The sequence below is a fragment of the Pleurodeles waltl genome, chromosome 2_1, assembly GCF_031143425.1.
Source record: "Pleurodeles waltl isolate 20211129_DDA chromosome 2_1, aPleWal1.hap1.20221129, whole genome shotgun sequence".
In the NCBI taxonomy this organism is placed as follows: domain Eukaryota; kingdom Metazoa; phylum Chordata; class Amphibia; order Caudata; family Salamandridae; genus Pleurodeles; species Pleurodeles waltl.
Genome location: NC_090438.1, coordinates 29,416,717 through 29,430,819, shown reverse-complemented (window position 1 = coordinate 29,430,819; position 14,103 = coordinate 29,416,717). Strand labels below are relative to the sequence as shown.

Below are 14,103 nucleotides of genomic sequence, written 5' to 3'. Positions count from 1 at the left end.
ACTCTGTGCATGCTATTCCTTTCTTTGAAATAGCACATACAGAGCCAACTTCCTACAACTTCATAAGTGCGGGGAAGCCATTTTACCCGTGTACAGGACACAGATCACTACCTCTGTCCAGCTACATAATGGTAACTCCGAACCTGGGAATATTTGGTTTCATACATGTCGGAGTCATTCCCCAATACTGTTGCCAGTATTAGTTGTTTGATTCCATGCATTCTGGGGGCTCCTTAGAGGACCCCAGCATTGCTCCTACTAGTCTTCTGGGGTTTTCTGGGCAGCCCACGCTGCTGCCAACCCCTCAGACAGGTTTCTACCCTCCTGCAGCTACCTTCTAATCTAACCTTTACTTACCTCCCCCCAGGAACTGTTGATTTTTACACTGTGTCCACTTTGAAAATAGCTTAGTGCCATTTTTACAAAGACTGTATATGATATTGCTTTTATTCAAAGTTCCTAAAGTATCTAAGTGAAGTACCTTGCATTTCAAGTGTTTAAAGTAAATCTTGAACCTGTTGTTCTTGAAATAAACTAAGAAAATATATTTTTAAATATAAAAACCTATTGGCCTGGAATTGTCTCTGAATGTGTGTTCCTCATTTATTGCCTGTGTGTGTACAACAAATGCCTAACACTACCCTCTGATAAGCCTACTGTTCGACCACACTACCACAGAATAGAGCATCAGAATGATCTCTTTTTGCCACTGTCTTACCTCTAAGGGGAACCCTTGGACTCTGTGCACACTATTTCTTACTTTGACTAACTGTATAAAGTTGGCTCTGTATATACTATTTCAAACATGAACTCCACAGTTCCAAAATGGCTACACTGAATACTGGGAAGTTTGGTATCAAACTTCTCAGCACAATAAATCCACACTGATGCCAGTTTTGGATTTGAGAAATGCACACAGAGGGCATCTTAGAGATGCCACCTATATACCAGTCCATCTACTAGTGCAAGTCTGCTTTTAATATGGGTGAAATTAATAACCAAACTATTATTTTATACATTTTCTGTAATTGTACTTAACTTTCAGTGCCTCTAAACTGTTTTTGTGTTTTCATAGGATTCAGGAAATATCCCAGAAGCAATTGCTTCATACCGCACTGCTCTTAAGCTGAAGCCAGACTTCCCCGATGCCTACTGCAATTTAGCACACTGCCTGCAGGTGAGGAGTGTTAGCAGGTGCTCCTGGGTGGGGGCAGACATAGTCAAATATGTAACATTGGATATATTATCTGGTTGTTTAGAACTTCTGCATTTCTGAGATCTTTTTTCTTTTGGGACAAATGTATCTGTAAGATGAATGACAGCATGTTATTTGCTAAGTCGAACCTAAGCAGTGCATTCGCTGTCTTTGCGAGAGATGCTGTGTTCAGTAATTGGGCTTTAACCATTCCCACTCTTGCCATTTGTTCTTTGTTGTGCTAGTCTTAAATGCCTCACTTTTATTGGTGCATTGTGCTAAATGTCCCTTGTAAGGAAATGCCTCCTTGGCATGCTTACCCCCTGACTTTTTGCCTTTGCTGATGCTATGTTTTGAATTGAAAGTGTGCTGAGGCCTCTTAACTAGGCCCCAGCACCAGTGTTCTTTCCCTAACCTGTACTTTTGTTTTCACAATTGGCACACCCTGGAATCCAGGTAAGTCCCTTGTAACTGGTACCCCTGGTACCAAGGTCCCTGATGCCAGGGAAGGTCTCTAAGGGCTGCAGCATATCTTACGCCACCCTGGGGACACCTGACTCAGCACAGACACACTGCTTGCCAGCTTGTGTGTGCTGGTGAGGACAAAACGAGTAAGTCGACATGGGACTCCCCTCAGGGTGCCATGCCAACCTCACACTGCCTATGCAGTATAGATAAGTCACCCCTCTAGCAGGCCTTACAGCCCTAAGGCAGGGTGCACTATACCACAGGTGAGGGCACCAGTGCATGAGCACTGTGCCCCTATAGTGTCTAAGCAAAACCTTAGACATTGTAAGTGCAGGGTAGCCATAAGAGTATATGGTCTGGGAGTCTGTTTTACACGAACTCCACAGCACCATAATGGCTACACTGAAAACTGGGAAGTTTGGTATCAAACTTCTCAGCACAATAAATGTACACTGATGCCAGTGTACATTTTATTGTAAAATACACCCCAGAGGGCACCTTAGAGGTGCCCCCTGAAACCTTAACCAACTACCTGTGTAGGCTGACTGGTTTTAGCAGCCTGCCACACTCGAGGCATGTTGCTGGCCACATGGGGAGAGTGCCTTTGTCACTCTGAGGCCAGTAACAAAGCCTGCACTGGGTGGAGATGCTAACACCTCCCCCAGGCAGGAGCTGTAACACCTGGCGGTGAACCTCAAAGGCTCACCCCCTTTGTTCCAGCACCACAGGGCACTCCAGCTAGTGGAGTTGCCCGCTCCCTCCGGCCACGGCCCCACTTTTGGCAGCAAGGCCGGAGGAAATAATGAGAATAACAACGAGTCGTCGATTGCCAGTCAGGACATCTTGCAGATGGAGGATTCCCCCAATAGGGATAGGAAGGTGACCCCCTCCCCTTGGGAGGAGGCACAGAGGGTGTACCCACCCTCAGGGCTAGTAGCCATTGGCTACTAACCCCCCAGACCTAAACACGTCCTTAAAATTAGTATTTAAGGGCTCCCCTGAACCTCAATTTAGATTCCTGCAACTTACAAAGAAGAGGACTGCTGAGCTGAAAAACCCTGCAGAGAAGACAGACACCAACTGCTTTGGCCCCAGCCCTACCGGCCTGTCTCCCTCCTTCGGAAGAAAACTGCTCCAGCGACGCTTTCCCCAGGACCAGCGACCTCTGAATCCTCCGAGGACTGCCCTGCTTCTAAAGGACCAAGAAACTCCAGAGAACAGCGGCCCTGTTCAACAAAGACTGCAACTTTGTTTCCAGAGGAGCAGATTTAAAGACCCCTGCAATTCCCGCCAGAAGCGTGAGACTTGCAACACTGCACCCGGCGACCCCGACTCGACTGGTGGAGAAACAACGCTACAGGGAGGACCCCCCGGCGACTCCGAGACTGTGAGTAACCAAAGTTGTCCCCCCTGAGCACCCACAGCGACGCCTGCAGAGGGAATCCCGAGTCTCCCCCTGACCGCGACTGCCTGACTCTCAAATCCCAACGCCTGGAAAAGACCCTGCACCCGCAGCCCCCAGGACCTGAAGGATCGAAACTCCAGTGCAGGAGTGACCCCCAGGAGGCCCTCTCCCTTGCCCAGGTGGTGGCTACCCCGAGGAGCCCCCCCCCCCCCCCCCCCCCCCCCTTGCCTACCTGCATCGCTGAAGAGACTCCTTGGTCTCCCATTGAAACCTATTGAAAACCCGATGTGTGTTTGCACACTGCACCCGGCCGCCCCAGTGCTGCTGAGGGTGTACTTTCTGTGCTGACTTGTGTCCCCCCAACCCCCCCCCCCCCCATTGCCCTACAAAACCCTCCTGGTCTGCCCTCCGAAGACGCGGGTACTTACCTGCTGGCAGACTGGAACCGGGGCACCCCCTTCTCCATTGAAGCCTGTGTGTTTTGGGCACCACTTTGAACTCTGCACCTGAGCTGCTGGTGTGGTAACTTTGGGGTTGCTCTGAACCCCCAACGGTGGGCTACCTTGGACCCCAATTTGAACCCCGTAGGTGGTTTACTTACCTGCAAGAACTAACAATAACTTACCTCCCCCAGGAACTGTTGAAAATTGCACGGTGTCCACTTTTAAAATAGCTATATGTGTTTTATGTGAAAAGTATATATGCTTTTGTGATTCAAAGTTCCTAAAGTACTTACCTGCAATACCTTTCAAATGAGATATTACATGTAGAATTTAAACCTGTGGTTCTTAAAATAAACTAAGAAAAGATATTTTTCTATACAAAAACCTATTGGCTGGATTTGTCTCTGAGTGTGTGTTCCTCATTTATTGCCTGTGTGTATGTACAACAAATGCTTAACACTACTCCTTGGATAAGCCTACTGCTCAACCACACTACCACAAAATAGAGCATTAGTATTCTCTTTTTGCCACTATCTTACCTTTAAGGGGAACCCTTGGACTCTGTGCATGCTATTCCTTACTTTGAAATAGCACATACAGAGCCAACTTCCTACATCCCTCCTTTGCATGTTAAGTTCCGGCCCAGTGAGCTTTTCACTAAGAACATTTAGTGTGTGATGGCCCCGCCACCCTCCCTCCTCATCTGGTTTCGATTTTGCCTTTCATTCCACCCGCGATGGTTTCACCTCCTGGCTGGACGCCATGCTTCATGAAATGCTAATATCTGACAATAAGAATGAATATTGAAAAGTCTTGTTAATTGTGCAATAAATATATGAAAAACAAAAAAAAAGCTGAATGCTCGGTTCTCATTACAAAAATAGAACAACATTTGTGAGTGGAAAAAAGAGATAAATTGTGCCATGTCTAAGAGCAGTTTATCATGTGTGTTGCGTTGACCACAGAAGGTCTTCAATGTCTGATTTATTTCGATGGCTGTGGGCGTGTTTAATGTATACAGCTTATTTTTTATAGCTTGTGTAGGAAAGTGCCCTCTTTCTAGCATGGTTACCTCCACTTCTTGCCTGTTGTCAGTATGTTCTGACTGTGTTCACTGGGATTTTGCTAACCAGGACCCCATTGACTATGCTCTCCCACTTTAAACTTGGTTGCTTGGACCACAAACACCCCAGATGTGGCACACTGGTGCCCTCTTATAAGTCCCTAGTATATGGTACCCAGGTCATTGGGGCACCAGGGGTCCCCCATTGGCTGAAGCATGTATTGTGCCACCCTTGGGAAGCTCATGCAGAGTGTATCTACAGGCCTGCCATTGCAGCCTGCATGAAAGGGTGCGCACACTCCTTTCACTACAGGCCATTGTAAGTCACTCCTGTGGTAGGCCTTCTTGGCCCAGAGGACAGGGTGCAGTTACCTATGTGTGAGGGTACCCCTGCATGAGCAGAGGTGCCCCCACGAACTCCAGCTCCATTTTCCCAGACTTCGTGAGTGTGGGGACGCCATTTTACATGTGACTTAAATCACCACCTAAGTCCAGCTACATAATGGTAGCTCCGAACCTAAACATGTTAGAATCAGACCTCAATAGTGTTGCCAGTATTGCCTGTATGATTCCATGCACTCTGGGGGCTCCTTAGAGGACCCAAAGCATTGCTCTTACCAGCTTTCTGGGGTTTTCCAGGAAGCCCACGCTGCTGTCACTCCTCAGACAGGTTTCTGCCCTCCTGCTGCTTAACCTGCTCAAGCCCAGGAAGGCAGAACAAAGTACTTCCTTGCTTTGGGGACAGGTGGTTTAACACCCTCTCCCTTTGGAAATAGGTGGTTCGATGGCATCTGTCGCTGTAGATACGCATGTTTTGCTATAGCTCGCCATCTGGTGTTGGGCCGGAGTGTTACAAGTTGTTTTTCTTCGAAGAAGTCTTTCGAGTCACGGGACCGAGTGACTCCTCCTTTTGTCTCCATTGCGCATGGGCGTCGACTCCATCTTCGATTGTTTTTTTTCCGCCATCGGGTTCGGACGTGTTCCTGTCGCTCCGAGTTTCGGAACGGAAAGATAGCTAATTTCGGAAGATTTTCGTCGGTATTGTTGCGTTCGGGATCGGCGTAGTTAGATTCAACACCGCGTCGAAGGATCGAAGAGCTCCGGTGCCCTTCGGGGGTAGTTTTTTCGATCCCCCGTCGGGGCCTGGTCGGCCCGACCGCGTGCTGAAGAACGCCGATGGAACGGACCCCGTTCCGTTTCTGCCCCAAATGCCACAATAAATACCCCTATACAGACCAACACTTGGTCTGTAACCTGTGCCTGTCACCTGAGCACAGTGAAGACACCTGCGAGGCCTGTCGTGCGTTCCGGTCCCGAAAAACACTCCGAGACCGTCGAGCCAGAAGACTTCAGATGGCGTCCGCGCCGACAGCCCACCGAGAGTTCGAGGAACAAGAAGAGGAAGGTACCTTCTCGATCCAAGACTCAGACTCCGAAGGATTCGACGATACACAAACCGTGAGTAAGACGTCGAAAACCACACAGAGGAAGATTTACAAGGCCCAGGGGACGCCACTGCCACCAGGCCATGGCTCCACCCATAAATTCGGTGACCGACCGTCGGCACCGAAAAAGGCCCAAACAGTGCCGAGATCGTCCGACTCAGGTCGAGACACCGGCACGCAGCCTTCTCGGGACCGAGAAAGTGCTGGAGACAAGCCTCGACACCGAGATGCCGGTGCGGACACGGCTCGACGCCGAGACAGCGGCCCCGAAGAAGATCGGCGCCGACAGGTTTCGGCCCCGAAAATGAAAAAAAGTCACCTCGGAGCCGAAAAAGAACGCAGACAGGGTTTCGGTCCCGAAACAAACTGCAACCGACCCAGCTTCAGGCTCTTATACAGAAGAGCACTCGCTAACCTCCCAAATGCAAAAGCATAGGTTTGAGGAAGAGCTACAATCAACTGATGTGGACCATACGCAAAAGCGTATTTTCATACAGCAGGGGACAGGAAAAATAAGCACCCTTCCCCCTATTAGAAGAAAGAGAAAGTTGGAGTTCCAAACTGAACAGACACCACAACCAAAAGTGGTGAAAAGAGTTACCCCACCACCCTCTCCTCCGCCCGTGATTAACGTCTCACCAGCACAAACTCCATCACCCTCCCCAGCTCACACCACCATAAGCCAGGGTGACCAAGATCAAGACGCATGGGACCTATACGACGCCCCAGTGTCAGATAACAGTCCGGAGGCATACCCTACGAAGCCATCTCCACCAGAGGACAGCACCGCGTATTCTCAAGTGGTGGCTAGAGCAGCACAATTTCACAACGTAAGCCTCCACTCAGAACAGGTCGAGGATGATTTTTTATTCAACACTCTCCTCCACCCACAGCTCATACCAAAGCCTGCCTATGCTCCCTGGTATGCTCCGGCACGCAAAAGAAATCTTTATGGAGCCGGTCAAAAGTAGGGCAATCACACCAAGGGTGGAAAAAAAGTATAAGGCGCCTCCTACAGACCCGGTTTTCATTACTACACAGCTGCCACCAGACTGTCGTTGTAGGAGCAGCTAGGAAAAGGGCCAACTCCCACACATCTGGAGATGCACCACCCCCAGATAAAGAAAGCCGCAAGTTCGATGCAGCTGGTAAGAGAGTCGCAGCACAAGCTGCAAACCAGTGGCGCATCGCGAACTCCCAGGCACTACTTGCGCGCTATGACAGAGCCCACTGGGACGAGATGCAACATCTCATTGAACATCTGCCCAAGGACTTACAAAATAGGGCAAAACAAGTGGTTGAGGAGGGACAGACCATTTCCAACAACCAGATCCGCTCCTCCATGGACGCTGCAGATACAGCTGCACGGACAATTAATACATCTGTAACTATCAGAAGGCATGCATGGCTCCGAACGTCTGGATTTAAACCAGAGATTCAACAAGCAGTTCTCAATATGCCTTTTAACGAAAAAGAACTGTTCGGTCCAGAAGTGGTCACAGCGATTGAGAAACTCAAAAAAGATACGGACACTGCCAAAGCCATGGGCGCACTCTACTCCCCGCAGAGCAGAGGGAATTACAGCACATTCCGTAAAACACCCTTTAGAGGGGGGTTTCGGGGTCAGAGCACACAAGCCAGCACCTCACAAGCAACACCGTCCAGTTACCAGGGACAGTATAGAGGAGGTTTTCGGGGACAATATAGAGGAGGGCAATTCCCTAGGAATAGAGGAAGATTTCAGAGCCCCAAAACCCCTACTACTAAACAGTGACTCACATGTCACTCACCCCCTCCACACAACACCAGTGGGGGGAAGAATACGTCATTATTACAAAGCATGGGAGGAAATCACTACAGACACTTGGGTTCTAACAATTATCCAACATGGTTATTGCATAGAATTTCTACAATTCCCTCCAAACATACCACCAAAAGCACAAAATTTGACAACACATAATTCCAATCTCCTGGAGATAGAAGTGCAGGCACTATTGCAAAATAATGCAATCGAATTAGTGCCAAACACACAAATAAACACAGGAGTTTACTCACTGTACTTTCTGATACCAAAGAAGGACAAAACGCTGAGACCAATCCTAGACCTCAGAGTAGTGAACACTTTCATCAAATCAGACCACTTTCACATGGTCACACTGCAAGAAGTATTGCCATTGCTAAAACTACACGACTACATGGCAACTTTAGACCTCAAGGATGCTTATTTCCATATACCAATACACCCATCGCACAGGAAATACCTAAGGTTTGTATTCAAGGGAATACATTACCAATTCAAGGTACTGCCTTTCGGATTAACAACCGCACCAAGAGTCTTTACCAAATGTCTAGCGGTAGTCGCTGCACACATAAGAAGGCAGCAAATACATGTGTTCCCATATCTAGACGACTGGCTAATCAAGGCCCATTCGTTAATAGAGTGCTCAAATCACACAAATCATATCATACAAACCCTCTTCAAACTAGGGTTCACCGTCAACTTCACAAAATCCAAAATTCTGCCGCGCAAGGTACAACAATACCTGGGAGCCATAATAGACACATCAAAGGGAGTAGCCACTCCAAGTCCACAAAGAATTCAAAATTTCAACACCATCATACAACGCATGTATCCAACACAAAGGATACAAGCAAAGATGGTACTACAACTCCTAGGCATGATGTCTTCATGCATAGCCATTGTCCCAAACGCAAGACTGCACATGAGGCCCTTACAACAGTGCCTAGCATCACAATGGTCACAAGCACAGGGTCACCTTCTAGATCTGGTGTTAATAGACCGCCAAACTTACCTCTCGCTTCTGTGGTGGAACAACATAAATTTAAACAAAGGGAAGCCTTTCCAAGACCCAGTGCCACAATACGTAATAACAACAGATGCTTCCATGACAGGGTGGGGAGCACACCTCGATCAACACAGCATACAAGGACAATGGAACGTACATCAAACAAAACTGCATATAAATCACCTAGAACTTCTAGCAGTTTTTCAAGCACTAAAAGCTTTCCAACCAATAATAGTTCACAAATACATTCTCGTCAAAACAGACAACATGACAACAATGTATTATCTAAACAAGCAAGGGGGGACACACTCCACGCAGTTAAGCCTGCTAGCACAAAAGATTTGGCGTTGGGCAATTCACAACCAAATTCGCCTAATAGCACAATTTATACCAGGGATCCAAAATCAACTCGCAGACAATCTCTCTCGAGATCACCAACAGGTCCACGAATGGGAAATTCACCCCCAAATTCTGAACACTTATTTCAAACTCTGGGGAACACCTCAGATAGACTTGTTTGCGACAAAGGAGAACGCAAAATGCCAAAACTTCGCATCCAGATACCCACACAAACAGTCCCAAGGCAATGCCCTATGGATGAACTGGTCAGGGATATTTGCTTACGCTTTTCCTCCTCTCCCTCTCCTTCCTTACCTGGTAAACAAACTCAGTCAAAACAAACTCAAACTCATATTAATAGCACCAACTTGGGCAAGGCAACCCTGGTACACAACGCTGCTAGACCTATCAGTAGTACCCTGCATCAAATTGCCCAACAGGCCAGATCTGTTGACACAACACAACCAAAAGATCAGACACCCAGATCCAGCATCGCTGAATCTAGCAATCTGGCTCCCGAAATCCTAGAATTCGGGCACTTACAACTTACCCAAGAATGTATGGAAGTCATAAAACAAGCCAGAAGGCCATCCACCAGGCACTGCTATGCAAGTAAATGGAAGAGGTTTGTTTGCTACTGCCATATTAATCAAATACAACCATTACACACAACTCCAGAACATGTAGTGGGTTACTTGCTTCACTTACAAAAATCTAACCTGGCTTTCTCTTCCATTAAAATACACCTTGCAGCAATATCTGCATACCTGCAGACTACCTATTCAACTTCCCTATATAAGATACCAGTCATTAAAGCATTCATGGAGGGCCTTAGGAGAATTATACCACCAAGAACACTACCTGTTCCTTCATGAAACCTAAATGTTGTCCTAACTAGACTTATGGGTCCACCTTTTGAACCCATGCACTCCTGCGAAATACAGTTCCTAACCTGGAAGGTGGCATTTCTCATCGCCATTACTTCCCTAAGAAGAGTAAGCGAGATTCAGGCGTTTACAATACAGGAACCTTTTATACAACTACACAAGAATAAGGTCGTCCTAAGGACCAATCCTAAATTTTTGCCAAAGGTTATTTCACCGTTCCATCTAAATCAAACAGTGGAACTTCCAGTGTTCTTTCCACAGCCAGATACCGTAGCTGAAAGGGCACTACATACATTAGATGTCAAAAGAGCATTGATGTATTACATTGACAGAACAAAGAACATCAGAAAGACTAAACAACTATTTATTGCATTTCAAAAACCTCATGCAGGAAACCCAATATCAAAACAAGGTATAGCCAGATGGATAGTTAAATGCATCCAAATCTGCTACCTTAAAGCTAAACGACAGCTGCCCATTACACCAAGGGCACACTCAACCAGAAAGAAAGGTGCTACCATGGCCTTTCTAGGAAACATCCCAATGCAAGAAATATGTAAGGCAGCCACATGGTCTACGCCTCACACATTCACCAAGCACTACTGTGTAGACGTGTTATCCGCACAACAAGCCACAGTAGGTCAAGCCGTATTAAGAACATTATTTCAGACTACTTCCACTCCTACAGGCTGATCCACCGCTTTTGGGGAGATAACTGCTTACTAGTCTATGCAAAACATGCGTATCTACAGCGACAGATGCCATCGAACTGAAAATGTCACTTACCCAGTGTACATCTGTTCGTGGCATCAGTCGCAGTAGATTCGCATGTGCCCACCCGCCTCCCCGGGAGCCTGTAGCAGTTTGGAAGTTACCTTCAACTATTTGTATATGTATCATCTCAACCTTAAATAGGTGCATACTTAGTCACTCCATTGCATGGGCACTATTACTACAATTCAACTCCTACCTCACCCTCTGCGGGGAAAAACAATCGAAGATGGAGTCGACGCCCATGCGCAATGGAGACAAAAGGAGGAGTCACTCGGTCCTGTGACTCGAAAGACTTCTTCGAAGAAAAACAACTTGTAACACTCCGGCCCAACACCAGATGGCGAGCTATTGCAGAACATGCGAATCTACTGCGACTGATGCCACGAACAGATGTATACTGGGTAAGTGACATTTTCATTACAAGGCTTGAGAGTGGTAGCCTCCCCAAGCCACTGGTAAGCTTTGAAGAACACATTTGGTGCCCTCCTTGTATAATCCGGTTTGCACCAGTCCAGCACCGGTTTGAACCCCCCCCCCCCCCCGAGTGACCACTCTCCTGTCCACCACCACCACCCCAGGGGTGGTGCCCAGAGCTCCTCCAGATGGCCACATCTTCTGCTCCTGACCACCAGAACCGCTGCTGACCTTCACAGGAACCAAACAAGACTGCAACGCCGGAGACAACCTCTCCTTGCAACATAGTTTCTGCTGCTACTGACCGCAAACTGCAACATTTCCACGGCTGTGCATCCTCTAAGGAAGGCAAGACTTCTGCTGCACTACAAAAGCAAGAAGGGTTCTCCCCTGAAGTGAAGGAGTCACTCCCTGGCGTCCTCGGACACCTAAGGCGGCAACGTCCAGCTGCTGTCCTCTGGACCTGCGAAGATTCCCCAACACAAGTGGTAGTTCTGAGGGGGTCCACTTGGTCCTCACTGTCTTGTGTCGAACTTGGGAGACGGTGCGCCTTTGCCTCCAAGACAGAACCACTGTGCCCCGTGACTATTGCATCAACCAAGGCTTGTTGAATCCTGCTCGATTAATTTTCAGGCTCCAAGTAGTCCCGGTCCCCAGCACTTTACCTCTGTAAGGACAGTCTCATCTCTGCTGCTCCAGCGACGTGGGACTCATCTTCAGGTGTGCTGACTGGGCCTAACTGTGACTTACTGTGCCTGCTGCCAATGGGTTGCTCGTGTGGGCTCCGACTGGTTCTGCTGGCCCTCCTGTCTTCTCAGGATTAGCACGGACTCCACTCCAAGGGTTGAGCCCCCATGACCTTGCTGGTCCTTTGAATTCTGCCAGTCTCCAATAGCTCCTGTTGCATTTGCTTGAATTTGTTGGTGGTCCTCCTGACTCTACTGCAATCCAGCGACTCACAAGGGACAACCCCCTAGGTGACTTTAAGGACTCCTCTGGAGCTCCTGGGTCCCGCAGCTGGGCTTCATCCATCAGTCTACCTGGATCTTCATCCACCGAATGGTGAGCATTGCCACCTGGACACTCCTGCGTGGACTGGACTTTGTCTCCTCCTTTTGCAGGTCGTCTTCATCTGGAATCCAATGTTGGGTTTCCTCCGGTCTGTTTCTACTGCTTTTGCAATATTCCATTTGAGTCCCCTGTTAGTGTATGGGATGACCAGGTAACTTGCCTCTCTTGGTCGCTGGGGATCTACTAGATACCTCCTGGGGTTCCACACTCTCCCAGCCCTTGGCTAACTAATCCTTATCCTCTGGTGGGGGACCCATTCTGGCATGCCACTTTTTACTATATGGTTTGGCCACACCTCATATTGCTATTTTATGCTATTTCCCTGTACTTACCTGTATATATTTTGTGTGTTCTTACTCCAGAAGGGAGTTTACCTATAGTAATCTAGTTTGATGTTCCTCTAATAAAGTACCTTTTATTTTTGCAACACTGTGTGGTTCCTTTCATGTCTGAGTTACTGTGTGACTACTGTTGTATTGCAAGTGCTTCATACTCCTCTTGGTTAAGTCTTGACTGTTCACCACATCTAACACTATGGAGCCCTGCCTATCTAGACACTAACACCATCTAATAAGGGTTGCCAGGACTCAGTATAAGGTGCAACACCATAGGTGTCCACCATGCACTAGGCCAGCCTCCTACAATGTAGAGGTACAGTGACTTGAAAGACCAATCTCCAGGAGTTAAGGTGAGTGGTGGGCAAGCTCCAAGGCAGCACCAACAGGAAACCATCAGTAAACCATCAGTGGCCCAGGAGCGGTCGGTGCAGGCTGCAAAAGAACTTTGGGTGCGCAATGCGATTTAATGGAGATCGGTCACTGCGAACAGAGGCTGGCAGGCTCTGGCCAGGAGGCTTGTCAGGCTGAACCAACAGCGGGGCTCAGGCCTCATGATGCTCTGGCACAGGTAGGCTTTAGAGTTTCTCCTTTGGAGTTTGCTGGAGAACATGTCCGGTGTTCACAGGAGGTCTTGAGTCTTTTTGTAAGGCAGTAGTGTAGGAAGTTGGCTCTGTATGTACTATTTCAAAGTAAGAAATAGCATGCACAGAGTCCAAGGGTTCCCCTTAGAGGTAAGATAGTGGCAAAAAGAGATAATACTAATGCTCTATTTTGTGGTAGTGTGGTCGAGCGGTAGGCTTATCAGAGGGTAGTGTTAAGCATTTGTTGTACACACACAAGCAATAAATGAGGAACACACACTGAGACAATTCCAGGCCAATAGGTTTTTGTATAGAAAAATATATTTTCTTAGTTTATTTTAAGAACCACTGGTTCAAGATTTACAAGTAATACTTCAAATGAAAGGTATTTCATGTAGGAACTTTAGGAACTTTGAATTAGCAAAATAGCATATACAGTTTTCACATAAATGACATAGCTATTTTAAAACTAGACACAGTGCAATTTTCAACAGTTCCTGGGGGAGGAAGTGTTAGTTTGTGCAGGTAAGTAAACCACCTACGGAGTTCAAGTTTGGGTACAAGGTAGCCCACCGTTGGGGGTTCCAGGCAACCCCAAAGTTACCACACCAGCAGCTCAAGGCCGGTCAGGTGCAGAGCTGAAAGTGGTGCCCAAAACGCATAGGCTTCAATGGAGAAGGGGGTGCCCCGGTTCCAGTCTGCCAGCAGGTAAGTACCCGCGTCTTCGGAGGGCAGACCAGGAGGGTTTTGTAGGGCACTGGGGGACACACAAGGCCACACAAAGTACACCCTCAGCGGCACGGGGGCGGCCGGGTGCAGTGTGCAAACCATCGTCGGGTTCACAATAGAAATCAATGGGAGACCAAGGGGTCT

The 14,103-nt window shown here is 47.8% G+C and overlaps 1 protein-coding gene across 9 annotated transcripts in view; it reads left to right on the top strand.

Annotated features, from left to right (window-relative positions):
* The window catches only part of OGT (O-linked N-acetylglucosamine (GlcNAc) transferase), a 486,071-nt gene that overhangs the window by 191,643 nt on the left and 280,325 nt on the right, over positions 1-14,103 (top strand). For all 9 annotated transcript variants that reach the window (XR_011198862.1, XM_069209047.1, XM_069209086.1 and 6 more), the window contains exon 11: positions 1,076-1,177. Coding sequence is in view for 8 of the 9 variants with exons in the window: in XM_069209047.1 (XP_069065148.1) it covers positions 1,076-1,177 (102 nt within the window). In the remaining variant the exon portion in view is untranslated. The remainder of the gene's footprint in view (positions 1-1,075; positions 1,178-14,103) is intronic.